Raw genomic sequence first — 15,920 nt, 5'->3', positions numbered from 1 at the left:
AAGATAGCTTCCTCAATTATCACCTATAATACCATTAACTCACAAACATCCCACTCTCCCTACATCTAATATCATCAATTCACAGACACTTACCTTCCTTCCTTCCCCCCTCCCCCCCCTGCATCCCTCTCCTGCTCTGCAATGTGATTTGTCCTTTTCATATGTGTTCATTTTTTTAAATTGTATCCTTTGGTATATATGGTTGTGACTATTTTCTTCCACTATTTGATCTGAGGAAGTGGGTCTGGCCCACGAAAGCTCATCATCTAATAAACCATCTTGTTAGTCTTTAAAGTGCTACATTGTCCTGCATTTTGCTTCAGCTACCCCAGATTAACACGGCTACATTTCTATCACGGTTACTATTAGGATTAGCGATAGTGTTAGGGATAGGGTTAGGGATACCATTTAGTTCGGATTTGCATTTGGATTTGGGTTAGAGTTAGGGTTTGTTTTAGGGGTTAGGGTTAGGGTTAGAAATAGGGTTAGGGTTAGCATTTAGGATTATGGTTAGTGTTAGGCTTAGGGATGGTGTTTGGTTATTGTTAGATTTAGGGTTAGGGTTAGTGTATAGGGTTAGGTTAGGATTAGGGTTAGGGATCGCATTTGGTTAGGGTTAGGTTCAGGGTTAGAGTTAGGGTTAGAGTTACAGTTAGGGATATGGATGGGGTAGAGTTAAGTTTAGGGTTATGTTTTAGGATTAGGAATCGGGATGGGGATAGGGTGTGGTTTAGTGTTTGGTTAGGGTTAGGGTTAAAGTTAGGGTTAGGAATAGGGATAGGATTAGGGTTAAGGTTAGAGTTAGGATTAAGTTCTGTTTAGCGTTAGGGTTAGGATTTGTTTTAGGGTTGGGGATAACATTTCGTGAGGGTTAGAGTTAGATTTGTGATTAGGATTAGGGCTGGTGTTAGTGTTAGGGTTACAGATAGTTACATGGCTAGGAATAGGGTTAACGTTAAGATTATGCTTAGGGATAAGGATAAGGCTAAATTCAACATTAGGGTAAAGGTTATGTTTAGGATTACATTTAATGTAGGTTTAGCGTTAGGGTTAGGATTTGTTTTAGGATTAGGGTTAAGATTAGGGTTAGGGTCGGGCATAGGGTTAGAGTTAGAGTTGGGGCTAGGGTTTAGGTTATGGGTTAGAGTTAGGGTAAATATTGCTGGGATTCTGTTAGGCTAAGTCTATACTAGCAAGATTTTGTGCAAATACTTTTAACGGAAGAGTTTTTCCGTTAAAAGTATTTGCACAAGAGAGCGTCTACACTGGCATGTGCTTTTGCGCAAAAGATGTGCTTTTGCACAAAAGCATCCATGTCAGTGTAGACACTCTCTTGTGCAAGAAAGCTCCTATGGCCATTTTTGCCATCGGGCTTTCTTGCGCAAGAAATTGACATTGCCTATCTACACTGGCCTCTTGCGCAAGAATACTTGCGCAAGACGGCTTATCCCTGAGCGGGAGCATCAGAATATTTGTGCAAGAAGCACTGATTTTGTACATTACAAGTCAGTGTTCTTGCGCAAATACTCACAGCCAGTGTAGACAGGAGGCAAGATTTTGCGCAAAAGCAATCGCTTTTGCACAAAACCTTGCCAATGTAGACACGGCCTTAGTGTTTTAGGGTTAGAGTTAGGTGTATGGTTGAGGTTAGGGCTAGGGCTCAGGTTAGGGTTACAGTTACAGATAGGGTTAGGAAGAGGATTAGTGCTAGAGTGAGGGTTAACATTTAGGGTTAGGGTTAGTGTTAGGGTTAGGGATAGCGTTAGCATGTAGAGTTAGGTTTTGGGTTGGGGTTACCATTTGCATGTAGGGTTAGTATAGGGTTAGGGTTAATGATAGCATTTGGTTAGGGTAAGTGTTAGGGTGAGGGTTAGAGTTAGGGTTAGGGACAAAGTCAAGGGTGGGTTCTTTTAGTGTTAGGGATAGTGTAATTGTTTGGTTTAGGATTAGAGTTAGGGTTAGTGATAGTGTTAGGCAGTGCCGGCTCGAGCAATTCTGGTGCCCCAGGCAGCAGGCGCGTGATGCATGCGCGGCTCTGCCCCGGGCGCACTGTGCATGTGTGCCCTCCCCCTCAATGTGCTGCCCGATGGCAGATGTAAGGGGTGGCATGCGGAGCTAGCGTTGGCAGGACACGTGTGGCAGGGCGGTGCTGGCCGGCACTGCAGGGGTTAACACGGGCTCCGTCCCAGGCGGCCACTGCAGGGTGGTGGCTGGGAGCTGCTGCAGCCCGCGATCCGGGAACTAGGTGCACCCCTTGCAGCTGCCATCAGGCACCACCAATAGGTTGGCGCCCCGGACAGCTGCCCAGCTAGGCCACCCCTTAATCCAGCCCTGGTGTTAGGGTTACGGTTAAGGTTACGATTAGAATTAGGGCTACTTTTAGGAATAGGGTTAAAGTTACAGTTAGGGTTAGCATTTAGGATTAGGGTTAGGTTTAGAGATTGGATTTGGTTATCATTAGATTTAGTCTTAGGGTTAGTGTGTAGTTTTAGGATAGCATTAGGGGTAGGGATAGAATCATAGAACCATAGAGCTGGAAGAGAACCCAGAAGGACATCAAGCCCAGCCCCCTGCTCTAGGCAGGACCAATCACAACTAAATCAACCCAGCCAGGGCTTGGTCAAGCTGAGACTTAAACACCTCTAGGGATGGAGATTCCACTATTTCCCTAGGGAACCCATTCCACTGCTTCCCCACCCTACTAGTGAAATAGTTATTCCTAATATCCAACCACAACTTGAGACCATTGCTCCTTGTTCTGCCATCTGTTAGTACCTTTCTCCATCCTCTTTGGAAGCTCCCTTCAGGAAGTTGAAGGCTGCTATCAAATCCCCCCTCACTCTTCGCTTCTGCAGACTAAACAGACCCAAATCCCTCAGCCTCTCTTCATAAGTCATATGCTCCAGCCCACTTATCATTTTGGTTGCCCTCCGCTGGACCCTCTCCAATGCGTCCACATCCTTTTTGTAGCAAGGGGCCCAGAACTGGACACAATACTCCAGATGTGGCCTCACCAGAGCCGAATAAAGGGGAATAATGACATCTCTGGATCTGCTGGCAATGCTCCTCTTAATGCAACCTAATATGCCATTAGCCTTCTTGGCTACAAGGGCACACTGTTGACTCATATCCAGCTTCTCATCCACTGTAACCCCCAGGTCCTTTTCTGCAGAACTACTACGTAACTGGTTGGTCCCCAGCTTGTATCTATGCTTAGGATTCTTCCATCCCAAGTGCAGGTCTCTGAACCTGTCCTTGTTGAACTTCATCAGATTTCTTGTGGCCCAATCCTCCAATTTGACTAAGTCACTCTGGACCCTATCTCTGCCCTCAAGCATATCTACCTCTCCCCGTAGCTTAGTGTCATCTGCAAACTTGCTGAGGGTGCAATCCATCCCCTCATCCAGGTCATAAATAAAGATATGGAACAAAACCGGTCCTAGAACCGAACCTTGGGGCACTCCGCTAGAAACCAACCGCCATCCTGACATCGAGCCGTTGACCTGGTGGGCCCAGCCTTCTAGCCATCTTTGTATCCATCTTACCATCCATTTATCCAATCCACATTCCCTTAACTTGCTGGCAAGAATATTGCTAAAGTCAAGGTATATCACATCCACTGACTTTCCCACGTCCACAGAGCCAATTATTCCATGCTGACTATTCCTAATCACTTTCCTCTATTCCAAGTGCCTCAAAATGGATTCCTTAAGGATCCCTTCCATGATTTTTCCAGGAACTGAGGTAAGACTGACCGGCTTATAGTTCCCTGGATAGTCCATCTTCCCTTTTTGGAAGATGAGCACTACATTTGCTTTTTTCCAGTCATCCAGGATTTCTCCCGAACTCCACAACTTTTCAAAGATAAAGGCCAAAGTCTCCTTAATGACATTTACCAACTCCCTCAGTACCCTCGGGTGCATTAAGTCTGGACCCATGGAATTGTGTACGTTTAGCTTTTCTAAAAAGTTCCTAACCTGGGGTATGTCTACACTACAACGTTAATTCGAACTAACTTAGTTCGAATAAGTTAATTCGAACTAAGCTAATTCGAACTAACGGATCTAGACTAAAAAACTAGTTCGAATTAGCGTTTTGCTAATTCGAACTAGCATGTCCACATTAAGTGGACCCTGAACCAGGCTTAAGGATGGCCGGAAGTAGTGCCAGCAGGACATCAGAGGAGGACTTAGAGCGTGGAGTTGCTGTCTCAGGCTAGCCGAGGGCTGCGTTTAAAGGGTCCCGACCCACCCCGGACAGACAGTTCTCAGGGGTGCCCCGCTTGCAAAGCAGTCCTGGCTTGGAGTTCCTGGAGTACCCACACTGGGCACATCACAGCACTCGGCCATCAGACCGGCTGCACTTGCCGCAGGCTGCCATCTGGGGAGAGGAGGCAATCGGGGGGCTGCAGGAGAGCTTCCACCCCCAAAAGCCCGCAGAGCCAGCCCCGTCCTCCCCATCGGGGGCTCATGCCCCATTCCTCCCTCACCTACTTCCACTTACCCTTCCCTAGCCCCTTTTCTTGATGTACAAAATAAAGGACAATTGTGTTCAAAAATGAAATCTGTCTTTATTGAACAAAACTGGGGGAGACTGGGAAAAGGAGGTGGGAGAGGGGAAGAGAGAGTCTGGGAGAGGGGAGGGCAACTAAAATGATCAGGGGTTGGGAACAGGCCCCATATGAAGAGAGGCTAAAGAGACTGGGACTTTTCAGCTTAGACAAGAGGAGATGGAGGGGGGACAGGATAGAGGTCTCTAAAAGCAGCTTCCTTCTTGTGCTTAAGTTCACCAAGGATTTCCCCTGTAAGCCAATCCGGTCTCCTACCATGTTTGCCTCTCTTGCTACGCCTCGGGATGGTTTCTTTCTGTGCCTTCAATAAGGCTTCTTTAAAATACTGCCAGCTGTCCTGGACTCATTTCCCCTTCATGTTAGCAACCCAGGGGATTCTGCATATCAGATGGAGAGGGTACATACAGAAAAGTTCTTCATTAGTTCCCATAAAGAAGGACTAGAGGACACCAAAGGAAAGGAATGGGGAGCAGGCTTCAAACTAGTAAGAGAAAGTTGTTCTTCACAAAGCAAAGAGTCAACCTGTGGAATTCCTTGCTGCAGGAGGCTATGAAGGCTAGAACTAGAACAGAGTTTAAAGGGAAGTGAGATCAAGTCATGGAGGTTGGGTCCATGGAGTGCTATTAGCCAAGGGGTAGGAGTGGTATCCCTGCCCAAGGTTTGTGGAAGGCTGGAGAGGGATGGCACGAGACAAATGGCTTGGTCACTGTCTTCAGTCCATCCCCTCCAGGGTCCCTAGGGTTGGCCACTGTCGGCAGACAGGCTACTGGGCTAGATGGACCTTTGGACTGACCCAGGACGGCCATTGTAAGCTCAGGGCTCAGGGTTGGGTGTCTCAGTGGACCCCCTTGATTTTCATGCAAACCTGCTCCTGGGTGGCCAGGCTGGCAGCTCTCCTGCCCAAGCCTGCCACTTTCCTGTGCCTAGTGCTGAGATCGTGGACGAGGTCCACGATGTCTGCACTAGCCCAGGCGGGTGCCCACCTCTCGCGGTCCCGGGCAAGCTCCCAGGAGCCGCCAGCCTGGTCCCGGGAAGAGGGGGAGGGCTGGGGGGCATCGGGTGGCTGGCTCGATCCGTGCCAGGTGCAGGGTCTGCTGGCTGGGTGCTGGCAGGCTTGCAACTGGCATGGGCACCGTAGCCAGCCTGTGCCCCTTTAGGGGTCCGGGGCTGGGAGGGGGGCAGACAAGTTTCCCTGGTGTTGGCCGGAGTGGCCACCAGGGAAACCTGGGGAGGGCTAGCCTCCCAGTAGTTCGAATTAAGGGGCTACACACCCGTTAATTCAAACTAGTAAATTCGAACTAGGCTTAATCCTCGTGGAATGAGGATTACCTAGTTCGAACTAACGGAGCGCTAGTGTAGCGCCTATGAAAGTTAGTTCGAACTAACGTCTGTTAGTTCAAACTAACTTTGTAGTGTAGACATACCCTGTTCTTTACCCACCAAGGGCTGTCCATCTTCATCACATCTTGCGTCACTTAGCGCAGAAGTCCAGGAGCCAACCTTGTCCGTGAATACAGAGGCAAAGAAAGCATTGAGTACTTCAGCTTTCCCCACATCATCTGTCACTAGGTTACCTCCTTCCTCCATTAGGGGCTGCACACCCTCTCTGATCACCTTCTTGTTAACATGCCTGTAGAAATCTTTTTTGTTATGCTTCACGTCCTTAGCCAGTAGCAATTCCATTTGCACTTTCACCTTCCTAATAACCCTCCGGCATTCTCGAGCTAGACATTTAAACCCCTCCCTGGTCATTTGTCCAAGTTTCCACTCTTTGTAAGCTTCCTTCTTGTGCTTAAGTTCACCAAGGATTTCCCCTGTAAGCCAATCCGGTCTCCTACCATGTTTGCCTCTCTTGCTACACGTCGGGATGGTTTCTTTCTGTGCCTTCAATAAGGCTTCTTTAAAATACTGCCAGCTGTCCTGGACTCATTTCCCCTTCATGTTAGCAACCCAGGGGATTCTGCATATCAGATCTCTGAGGGAGTCAAAATCTGCTTTTTTGAAGTCAAAGGAGTGTATTTTACTAGTCTCTTTTCTTCTTTTGGTCAGGATCCTGAAATCTACCATCTCATGATCACTGCTTCCCAGGTTGTCACCCACCTCTACTTCCCCTATTAGTTCCTCCCTGTTTGTGAGCAGAAGGTCAAGCTGTAAATGGCCCCTGGTCGGACCCTTCAGCTCTTGTGTCAAGAAATTATCCCCAACATTCTCCAAAAATCTTCCTGAATTGCCTGTGTACTGCCGTATTAGTTTCCCAACAGATGTCAGGGTGATTAAAGTCCCCCACGAGAACCAGGGCCTGTGATCTGGAAGCTTCTCTCAATTGTCCGAAGAAAGCCTCATCTACCTCATCCACCTGATTTGGTGTCCTGTAGTAGACACCAACCACAACATCACTGCTGTTGTTTGCTCCTTTAAATTTAACCCATAGACTCTCAACAAGTTTTTCTCCCTTTTTATACTGGTGTTCGGAGCAATCATAGTGCTCTCTTAACATATAGTGCAACTCCTCCTCCTTTTCTCCCCTGCCTGTTGTTCCTGAACAGTCTATACCCTTCCATGACAGCGCTCCAGTCATGCGAGTCATCCCACCAAGTCTCTGTTATCCCAATTAAATCATATTTCTTGGTCTGGGCCAGGGCCTCCAGTTCTTCCTGTTTGTTCCCCAGGCTTCTCGCATTAGTGTACAAACACCTCAGATAACCAGTCGATCTCCCTATCTTCTCCATTCGAAACAGGGGTCCTCCTTTCTTGCTCGTTCCCCTCTGCATTTCTTCCCGGTAATAGCATTTGGTTAGGATTTGGGTTAGGGTTAGTGTTAGGGTTAGAGTTTGGGTTAAGGATAAGATTGGAGATACATTTTGATTATGGTTAGGAATCGGGACACGGTTAGGGTTAGATATAGGGATAGAGTTGGCATAGGGTTAGGGAAAGGGTTCGAGTTAGGGTTTGGGTTAACTTTTTGCTTTATGACATGTTTAGGGTTATCAGTTAAGGTCAGGGCTCAGATTAGGAGTAGGGATGGGGTTCATGGTAAGGTTAGTGTTAGGGATAGGGTTAGGGTTAGGAGTATGGTTAGGGTTAGGGTTAGAATTAATGTTAGTGTTAGGATTTGGCTTAGGGTTAGCATTAGGTGTAGGGTTATGCTTAGGGTTAGAGATAGGAAGAGGGTTATGGTTAAGGTTAGGAATAGGGTTAGGGATAGATGTAGGGTTAGGGTTAGCATTTATGGTTAGGGTTAGGAATTGGATTAGGGTTAGGGTTAGAGATTAGGTTCAAATAAAAAATAGGATTAGGGTTTGGGTTAGGGCTTGCATTAAGGTTATGGTTAGTGTTAGGGTTGGGGTAGCGTTTAGTGTGAGGGTAAGGATTAGGGTTAGGATAGCGTTTGGTTATAGTTAGGGTTAGGGTAAGGGTTCGAGCTAGGTTTAGGATTTGGGTAAGGGATAGGGTTAAAGATAGGATTAGGAACAGTAAAACAGAGAGAGATAGGGTTAGGGTTAGGGAAAGGTTTGGATTAAAGGTTTGGATAAGGAATGGGTTAGAGTTAGGGTTAGGATTAGAAAAGATTTAGGGTTAGAGTTTGGGTTTGTGTTAGGGATTGGTAAAGGGTTAGATTTATGGTTAGGGTTTGGATTCAGTTAGGTTAGGTTTAGAGTTTGGGATAGCATTTGGCAAGTGTTATGGTTCGCGTTGGAGTTAGGGTGAGGGTTAGGGTTAGAGTTAGGGTTAGGGTTTGGGTGAGGGTTTCGGTGAGGGTGAGGGTGAGGGTTTCGGTAAGGGTTAGGTTTAGGGTTAGGGTTTTGGGTGAGTGTTTCAGTTAGGGTTAGCAGTGTGGGTGTCCTGTCCATGTTTTTAAAAATTGTTGAAATTCTAGAGGGTGGAAGGAAAAGCTGCAGGCAGCCTGGCTGCTGCACATGGGAGTCAGCGTGAGGAGGGAGCGAAGTCCCTCTCACCCCTGTAGATGCTGCACAGGAGGAAGCACCAAGCTTCCCCCAAGGGGCTGCGCTGGTTTCTGGTAAGACACTCCCAGCCCTGCAGACACCACGTGGAGGGGGAGGGAATCCCCCACATGCGCATCCCCGAGCCTCAGTAGCGACCTTTAAATGGTGAAGTTCCATTCCAGACTCGGTGCATTATCTGCCATGTCACTGAACAGTCATGTATGTAACTGCATGAAATCTTGGCAGTTACACAGCTATTGGATAGTCCCCAGGGCTTCCAAGCCCGTTTCCAGGGAGCCCCCGACACCCAGTCTGGAAGGGGTGGGGAGAGCGTGGAGGTGTATGGGAGTGGGGGGATGGATGGAGGAGGTGTATGGGAATGGCAGACAGACACTCAATATCAGGCATGTACCCCACATCCTGGCCAGTCCATAGAGGTGTGCGGCGGGGGGGGGGGCATGGGAACTTGCTCACCTGGGGTTCTCGAGAGTCATATTTTCAGTGTTGTTAAATATCTCGATGCCCACACACCTGCCGACGTTCAGATCCCCCACCACCTTTTCAACGGTTGTCATTGTGCAGTGCGGAAGGACTGTTCAGCAGCAGCCTCTGCAGTGCCCCTGTGGAAGAAGAGCCAACTCACTCCCCTGCCAGCCCTGGCTGCGTGGGCCTTCTGCCAGCCAGGTCACACAGCGCCCTTGGTCTGCAGGGCAGGGCTGTGCACGGGCAGGGTGTAGGGGGTGGAAGGGCTACAAAGGAACCCTGGCTATTGAAGATGGGGCAGAGCCAGCACAACAATGGGGGACGCTCACTGCTGCCCCTGTGGGTTACTTGCTGGCTCTCGGGCTGGCCTGCTCCTTACAGGGATCTACACAACCTGCAACAGTGGAGGAAGGGGGCCCAGGCACGTCTGCCGTAGCTCAGTGGGCACTCTGGGCCCTAGGGAGGGGCAGGAATGTGGAGGGAAGTGTGTGGGTGAGTGCTAGGGAGCGGGCCAGGAATAGTGGGAGAGGGATGAATGGGTATGGGGGGGGCTGGGAGAGGAGGATCCGGTGGGGGTGCCATTTTATACTCTCCAATACATCACAGCCCGCGGTGTACTCCTGGCCCCTCTGCAGTTTGGTCATTGGCTGCGTCCGGCCAGGAATCCAGCCCAGCTGGGAGAAGCCGCTCCATGGGCAGCAATCGCTGTGCTCACACGCCCAGCCTGCTCCTCCGCTTGGCCGGGCACCAGCCTCCAGGGAGTGGCCGGGGCCAGGAGCAAAGCCCAAGCTGAGAAGGGCCCGTTGTAGGGACCCCGGCAGTGGGAGGGGCAGGGTTTGTCTCCAGCAGCTCTTTGAGGTTTCCCCTGAAGAGGTGACTCGGCTTCCCATTGGTGGAGATAACGGAGGCGTCGGGCGACAATAATTGAACCAGAGTGGACACTGAGATTCAAAAAGTTAAAGCGTCGCAGCCCCTCTGCCACAAATCACCACCATTAGATTTCAAATCCACAAATGGCCTCTAATCCGGCTCCACTAGTTTTACAGCAGCGTGGTTCTCGCTCCTCCTGGCAGCAAAGGTGGGTTGTTCTCCAGGGAATCGTGTTGTTGGTTTGTGTGTTCCCACCGTGAAATCGACGTTTGCTGCCATTGCCTGATTAAAATCTCACCCCTCCGAGCCGAGAGCAAGACAGCAGCTGTGGACGCACTCGGACAGCCCCACTGAGGGGCAATGGGAACCGACGTACCTGGGACTGTAGCAGATCAACAGCCTCCTGCTGGTGAGCTCCCTTGGGCGCTTCCAGAGTCTCTCTGTGCCCCAGAGGTAGAGGCCCTTGCCGGTTTTGTAGGAAGGCAGAGCCCAGCCCCCGGGTCTAAGGACTGCAAACCTCTCAGAGCATTTACGGGAAACTGGGTGGTGACTGTGCTGATCAACCACAGGAAAGCGCCAGTCGCATGGGCCACAGGTGGCGGAAGGAAGCACTGTCAGTGTAACAAGACGTTGTAGTTGAACTGTTTAATTACAGGAGTCAGGGCTTTTTGTGTCCTGGTTTGTACTTTAGGGGTGAGATTTCTCAGTAGTCTCTCCCTGATTGCTTTAGCATATTTGGCTGCTGGCAATGGACATTTTATTCCCCAAATCTAGGTTAAGATTTTGGGAGAAAGTTTTATACCAAAACCTGGTAAATAAGGTTTTGGGGGACTTTTGCAGGCCCGCACTTCTGCATTTATCATGCCAGAGTGGGGAAGGAGCCAACACAGATGCAGCAGATACCACCGGTATCCCAGGAAAGCTCTGTAGTCTCTAGACATACCCTCAGTCTTCTCTTTTCTGAACTAAATAAGCCCATTTCTTTCAGTCTTCCCTCATCATAGCTCATGTTCTCTAGACCTTTAATCATTTTTGTTGCTCTTCTCTGAACTCTCTCCAATTTCTCCACATCTTTCTCGAAATATGTTCCCCAAAACTGGGCACAATACTCCAACTGAGGCCGAACCATTGCAGAGTGGAGAAGATGATTGACTTCTCGTGTCCTGCTCACAACACTCTTGTCATGTTTCTTTTTTTTGCAACTGTGTCTCTCAGACTCAGATTTAGCTTGTGTTCCACTCTGACCCCTAGATCCCGTTCTGCAGTGCTCCTTCCTCGATAGTCGCTTCCCATGCTGTGTGTGGGACACTGATTGTCTCTCTCTGAGTGGAGCACTTTGCATTTGTCCTTATTAAACTTCACCACATTTACCTCAGACCACTTCTCTAGTTTGTCCAGATCATTGTGAATTATCATCCTGTCCTCCAAGCACTTGCAACCCCTCCCAGCTTGGTACCTTCTGCAAAGTTAATAAGCATCCTCTCTAGGCCAATATGTAAATTATTGATGAATTTATTGAACAGCACCGGTCCCCAAACAGACCCCTGCAGAACCCCACTTGTTCTGCCCTTCCAGTAGGACTGTGAACCGTTAATAACGACTCTGTGAGAAGGGTTCTCCAGCCAGTTACGCATCCACCTCATCGTCGTCTCATCTAGGGAGCCCCATCTAGAGCTGGTATGTGAGAAAAGGGAATCTAAAGAGATTTCACAATCAGAAGGGACCTTGCTGATAATCTACCCAGGGGCCTCAAACTCAGTTTAGCTTACGGCCTGTGTCAGTCCCCAGAGCCTCCTAGGCAGGGCTCCAGGAGGGGCCAGGGGTCTCCACGAATCCCCTCCACCACCCTTGCCTCCCAGCTCCACTTGCTGGCTCACTCGCTCTCTCCCTGTCCCCCGTAGCCCCTCCTGCTGCTCCCATCAGCTGGGAGTGCCCACCGCTATCACCAGCCACACAGCAGGGCTAGAACAGCTTCTGGTTGCTTGCTGTACAGCACAGCATGTCCCTGTGGCCCGGGGGAGGGGTGTATAAGGCCGTCCCATAGGTGTAAGCAGGGTGAAAGCAACTTACATTTCTGACAGGTACTGCCCTGTCACAACATGGCCCTCGTGCGGGGGAAGAGGGGGTGCAGGCGAAGGGAGGCTCAGAACGGAGGATGAGGGATGCAATACGACAGTGAGAAATTTAAGTGTGGGTTGGAGTGGTGGGGGGGCTCTGAGCAGAGGGTTAGGGTTGGAGGTGCAGGAGTTGGGACAGGAGTGTGTAAGCATCACAGGGCAAGGGATTGTGTGTGGGGGGGGTGCCGGAGTCAGAGCTTGGGAGTGGGGTTAGGATCGGAGCAGAAGGTGTGGGGCTGCAGGTTGGATTGAGGGGGTACAGAAGCCAGGACAGGAGTGTAGGGGCAGGTACAGGAGTCAGGGCAGAAGGTTGTGGGGGACAGGAGGCTCAGTGCAGAGGGTTCGGGTGGGGGGATCAGGGCAAGGATTTGGGGTTAGGGGGGAATCACTGGGCTGGGAGGGCAGCCGCATGGCCCAACCATTGAATCCCCATCTCGCCCTGTCATGCAGCCTCTCTGTATGCCACATTGCCAGCGCCACCATCAGGTCACCCTTAGCTCCACTAGGAAGTGAATCCGGCCCTCCAGCCAACCCAGGTGCTGGAAAAGGTCCTGGAAGAGGTAGCAGAGCTGGTTTTCAGCATGGAGCAGAGAGCCTTGCTCCCTCTGCAGAGCACAGCCAAAGTCAGCACCTTCTCCCAAGTCTTGTAGGGGGGCACTGGGGGGACATGCAGTGGCTAAGCAGAGGGCAGTGGGGCATGGAGTGGCTCAATAGGGTAGTGGAGACATGCAGTGGCTCATTAGGGGTTCAGTGGGGCATGCAGTGGCTCAGTAGGGTAGTGGAGATATGCAGTGGCTCATTAGGGGTTCAGTGGGGCATGCAGTGGCTCAGTAGGGTAGTGGAGATATGCAGTGGATCAGTAGGGTAGTGGAGGCATGCAGTGGCTCAGTAGGCATGCAGTGGGGCATGCAGTGGATCAGTAGCTCCTCCATGGCCAGGCTCAGAGTCACTGGGCCTGAGCTGGGGAGGCGACGCCTGGTCCTACAGGGCCCTTGCAGGGTCATGTCACTGTGGAGATGCTGCTAGACCGACTCAGCAGGACCCTGGGCTGATGGATCAAGCACTGTGACAGCAGGAAAGGTTCTATCTGGCTCAGGTTGAGTGACTTGCACCCAGCTGGAAGGCCTGGGCCAGCAGCTCCGGGCTCCTGGCCACACCCAAACAAAGAGCTGATTGGCTGACATGGTGGGGGCTGCACTTGCCCAGCGTCCAGATCCCAGGGGTTTTCCACACTGCACCGCGCAGCTGCCCAAGCACCAGAGCTGGAGCCTGGGTGCTCTATGGCTGCTCAGCCCAAAGTGCCAGCAACATCCAGAGCCAGCCCCTCTCCAGCCAGTCTTTGAGCAGAGCCCCACAGCCGGGCACTGCACCGTTCACCATCACCCATGGTGCAAGCTGCAAAACTGTTCACTCGTTTTGTGACACTGGCTAGATCTCAGTGATGCCAACTCCCCTGATTTGCTCAGTAGGCTCCTGACAACTGGGGACGTTTCCCCCCTGGAAAGCCCCTGCCCCATTATTAGAATGACGCCAGATCTGGGAATTTCACTGCCTGATGCCGCATGACGACTAGCAACTGGGATCGCGCTGGCTGAGTCAATCGGGCTTGCTTGGTTAGAAGAGAATCCCGGACACCTTTTTTTTTAGGTCCCATGGTTTGTGGAGATCAGCTAGAAAACACACCCCGAGTTCAGCCAAAGACCTCGACCACCAGCTGCCAGATGAAAAGATCCCGCAGTGTATTTGTATCTGGGATTCCAAGAAGCCAGGCTCTGTGGGGCAGGGAGGAGAGAGGGGCTGACTCACCAGTTCTGAACACTGGGGGTTGGCGATATAGTACATGCAAACTGGAGCCTAGATACAGCCTACAAAAGACATGAAACTGAGTCCTCACCCTGACACCCCCAATATCTTCGTGCTGGGATTCTCCCCCTGCTAAGATCTGCACCCCTGTACTGTGAGCCTACTTGCCCTGAGCTCCTCTCTAACATCTGTGCCCTTGCACTGTGATCCTTCCTGCCCTGCCCTCCCCTCTAACATCTGTGCCCTTGCATTGGGATACTGTCTGCCCCTCTTCCCAACCCCTAAGCAAACATCTGCATCATTGGGTGTCTGCAGCCCAATGGGGCTGTGACCTCCTGTATCTGCAGAGGTGCAGGGAAATCTGGAAGTGGGGCTCCACCCGGGGCTAACCAGGAAAAATTGGACACGGTCTCTCGGCTGGAATTTGTCCACCCCGGGTCTAGGACCCTTCCAACTCCATACACAGTCAGGGTATGTCTACACTACAAAGTGAATTTGAACTAACAGCTGTTAGTTCTAATTAACTTCAATAGGCGCTACACATACAAACCGCTAGTTTGAACTTAATTCAAACTAGTGGAGCACTTAATTCGAACTAGGTAAACCTCATTCCACGAGGACTAACACCTAGTTCAATTTAAGTAGTTTGAAATAAGGGCTGTGTAGCCCCTTAATTCGAACTAGTGGGAGGCTAGCCCTCCCCAGCTTGCCCTGGTGGCCACTCTGGGCACAACCAGGGAAACTCTTCTGCCCCCCTCCCGGCCCCGGAGCCCTTAAAGGGGCACGGTCTGGCTACAGTTCTTGTGCCAGTTGCAAGCCTGCCAGCACCCAGCCAACAGACCCTCCACCTAGCATGGGATGAGCCAGCCACCCGCTGCCACCCAGCCCTCTGCCTCTTCCCAGGACCAGGCTGGCGGCTCCCAGGAGCCTGCCCTGGGCTGTAAGAGGTGGGCGCCCACCTGGTCTAGTGAGGAGATCGTGGACCTCATCGAGGTTTGGGGGGAGGCCTCCAACGTCCACGATCTCCGCACTAACCACAGGAACGCAGCTGTCTACAGCCGCATGGCTGACAGCCTGGCCACCGGAGGAGACCCAGGACCCCCGAGTCACCCCACAGAGCACATCACCTGTGTCATCCGAGGCCGGGGAGGGCTCCACATGTGAGTGCCATCATAGTCCCCTTATGTGTACGGAAGGGTGGGGGGAGAGGGAGCCCAGGGACCATGCGCCTGGGCCTTGCCCACCATGGAGCAGCAGCTGGGTGTCATGCAGGGGCCCTGGCCTTGCAGAGGGGGGCTGGGTTTCACCCACTGTGTCCCCAAGGAGAACTGACCACTGCTCTTGTTTCACCACAGCCGCAGCGCCTGGGACTGCCGGGCGCACCACCCCGCCTGCAACAGCCACCCGCACCCGGGCCAGCAGGCGCACCAGGAACCTGGAGGACTACCACCGGTGGCGTCTGTGGCTACTGGAGCACCAGATCCGCATCCAGGAGCACTGGGTCCGGGAGGACCTGCAGCTGCGGCAGTGGAGCTTGGAGGCGCTGGAGAAGCAGGGCCGTGCCCTCAGAGGCCACCTCCAGACCCTGGTGGACAGGTTCCTGCCTCCTCCTGCTCCAGCCCCTGCGGCCGCCCCAGCTCTTGCTCCCCCTCCCACCCCTGCTCCCCCTCCCACTTCCTCCGCACCCCCCTCCCTCCTGCCCCACCCTCCACACTCACTCCCCACCAACGCCCCGGCACCCGCACAGCTGTGAGACGGGAGAGCCAGCAGGACCCCCAACCCTGAGCTTTCCCTTCCCTTCCTCCCTTCCACCCCCTTCCAGATCCCTCCTCCCAGGTTTCCCCCTCCCCTCTCCCACCTTCACTCCTTCCTCCCCACATCCCAGTTATGTAAAATAAAAAGAGATTTTTGTTGGCAAAACAGGTGTCTTTATTTGACATTAGGAAGGGGAGTTAGGAAGGGAAAAGGGGAAGGGAGGGAGGGTGGAAGAAGGCCCCAGTGGGGCATGCAGGGAGAGTTCAGTCCTCCTCCTCCACCTGGAAGCTCTCCCGCAGGGCTTCCTCCCGGATCCAGACGGCCCCCCGCTGGGCTTCCCGGATGGCTGCTCTGCAGGGCTGCACCTACTGGCCAGCC

General features: G+C 51.8%; 1 protein-coding gene across 2 annotated transcripts in view; it reads right to left on the bottom strand.

Moving 5' to 3' along the window:
• The window catches only part of LOC106731774 (cytolysin tenebrosin-B-like), a 33,763-nt gene extending 18,232 nt beyond the window's left edge, over window positions 1-15,531 (bottom strand). Inside the window, exons 1-2 of one of the 2 annotated variants that reach the window (XM_075914239.1) lie at window positions 10,244-12,476; window positions 8,989-9,134 (exon numbers count right to left, since the gene is read on the bottom strand). In XM_075914239.1, the coding sequence (XP_075770354.1) occupies window positions 8,989-9,089 (101 nt within the window). In that variant the 5' untranslated portion in view covers window positions 9,090-9,134; window positions 10,244-12,476. Of the gene's footprint in view, window positions 1-8,988; window positions 9,135-10,243 lie in introns of both variants that reach the window. The other variant, XM_075914241.1, reaches the window with a different exon arrangement.
• Window positions 15,532-15,920: the final 389 nt, after the last annotated feature.

This window comes from Pelodiscus sinensis, chromosome 33, assembly GCF_049634645.1.
Source record: "Pelodiscus sinensis isolate JC-2024 chromosome 33, ASM4963464v1, whole genome shotgun sequence".
In the NCBI taxonomy this organism is placed as follows: domain Eukaryota; kingdom Metazoa; phylum Chordata; order Testudines; family Trionychidae; genus Pelodiscus; species Pelodiscus sinensis.
The sequence above is the reverse complement of the archived record's forward strand: the minus strand, read 5'-3'. Positions and strand labels throughout refer to the sequence as shown.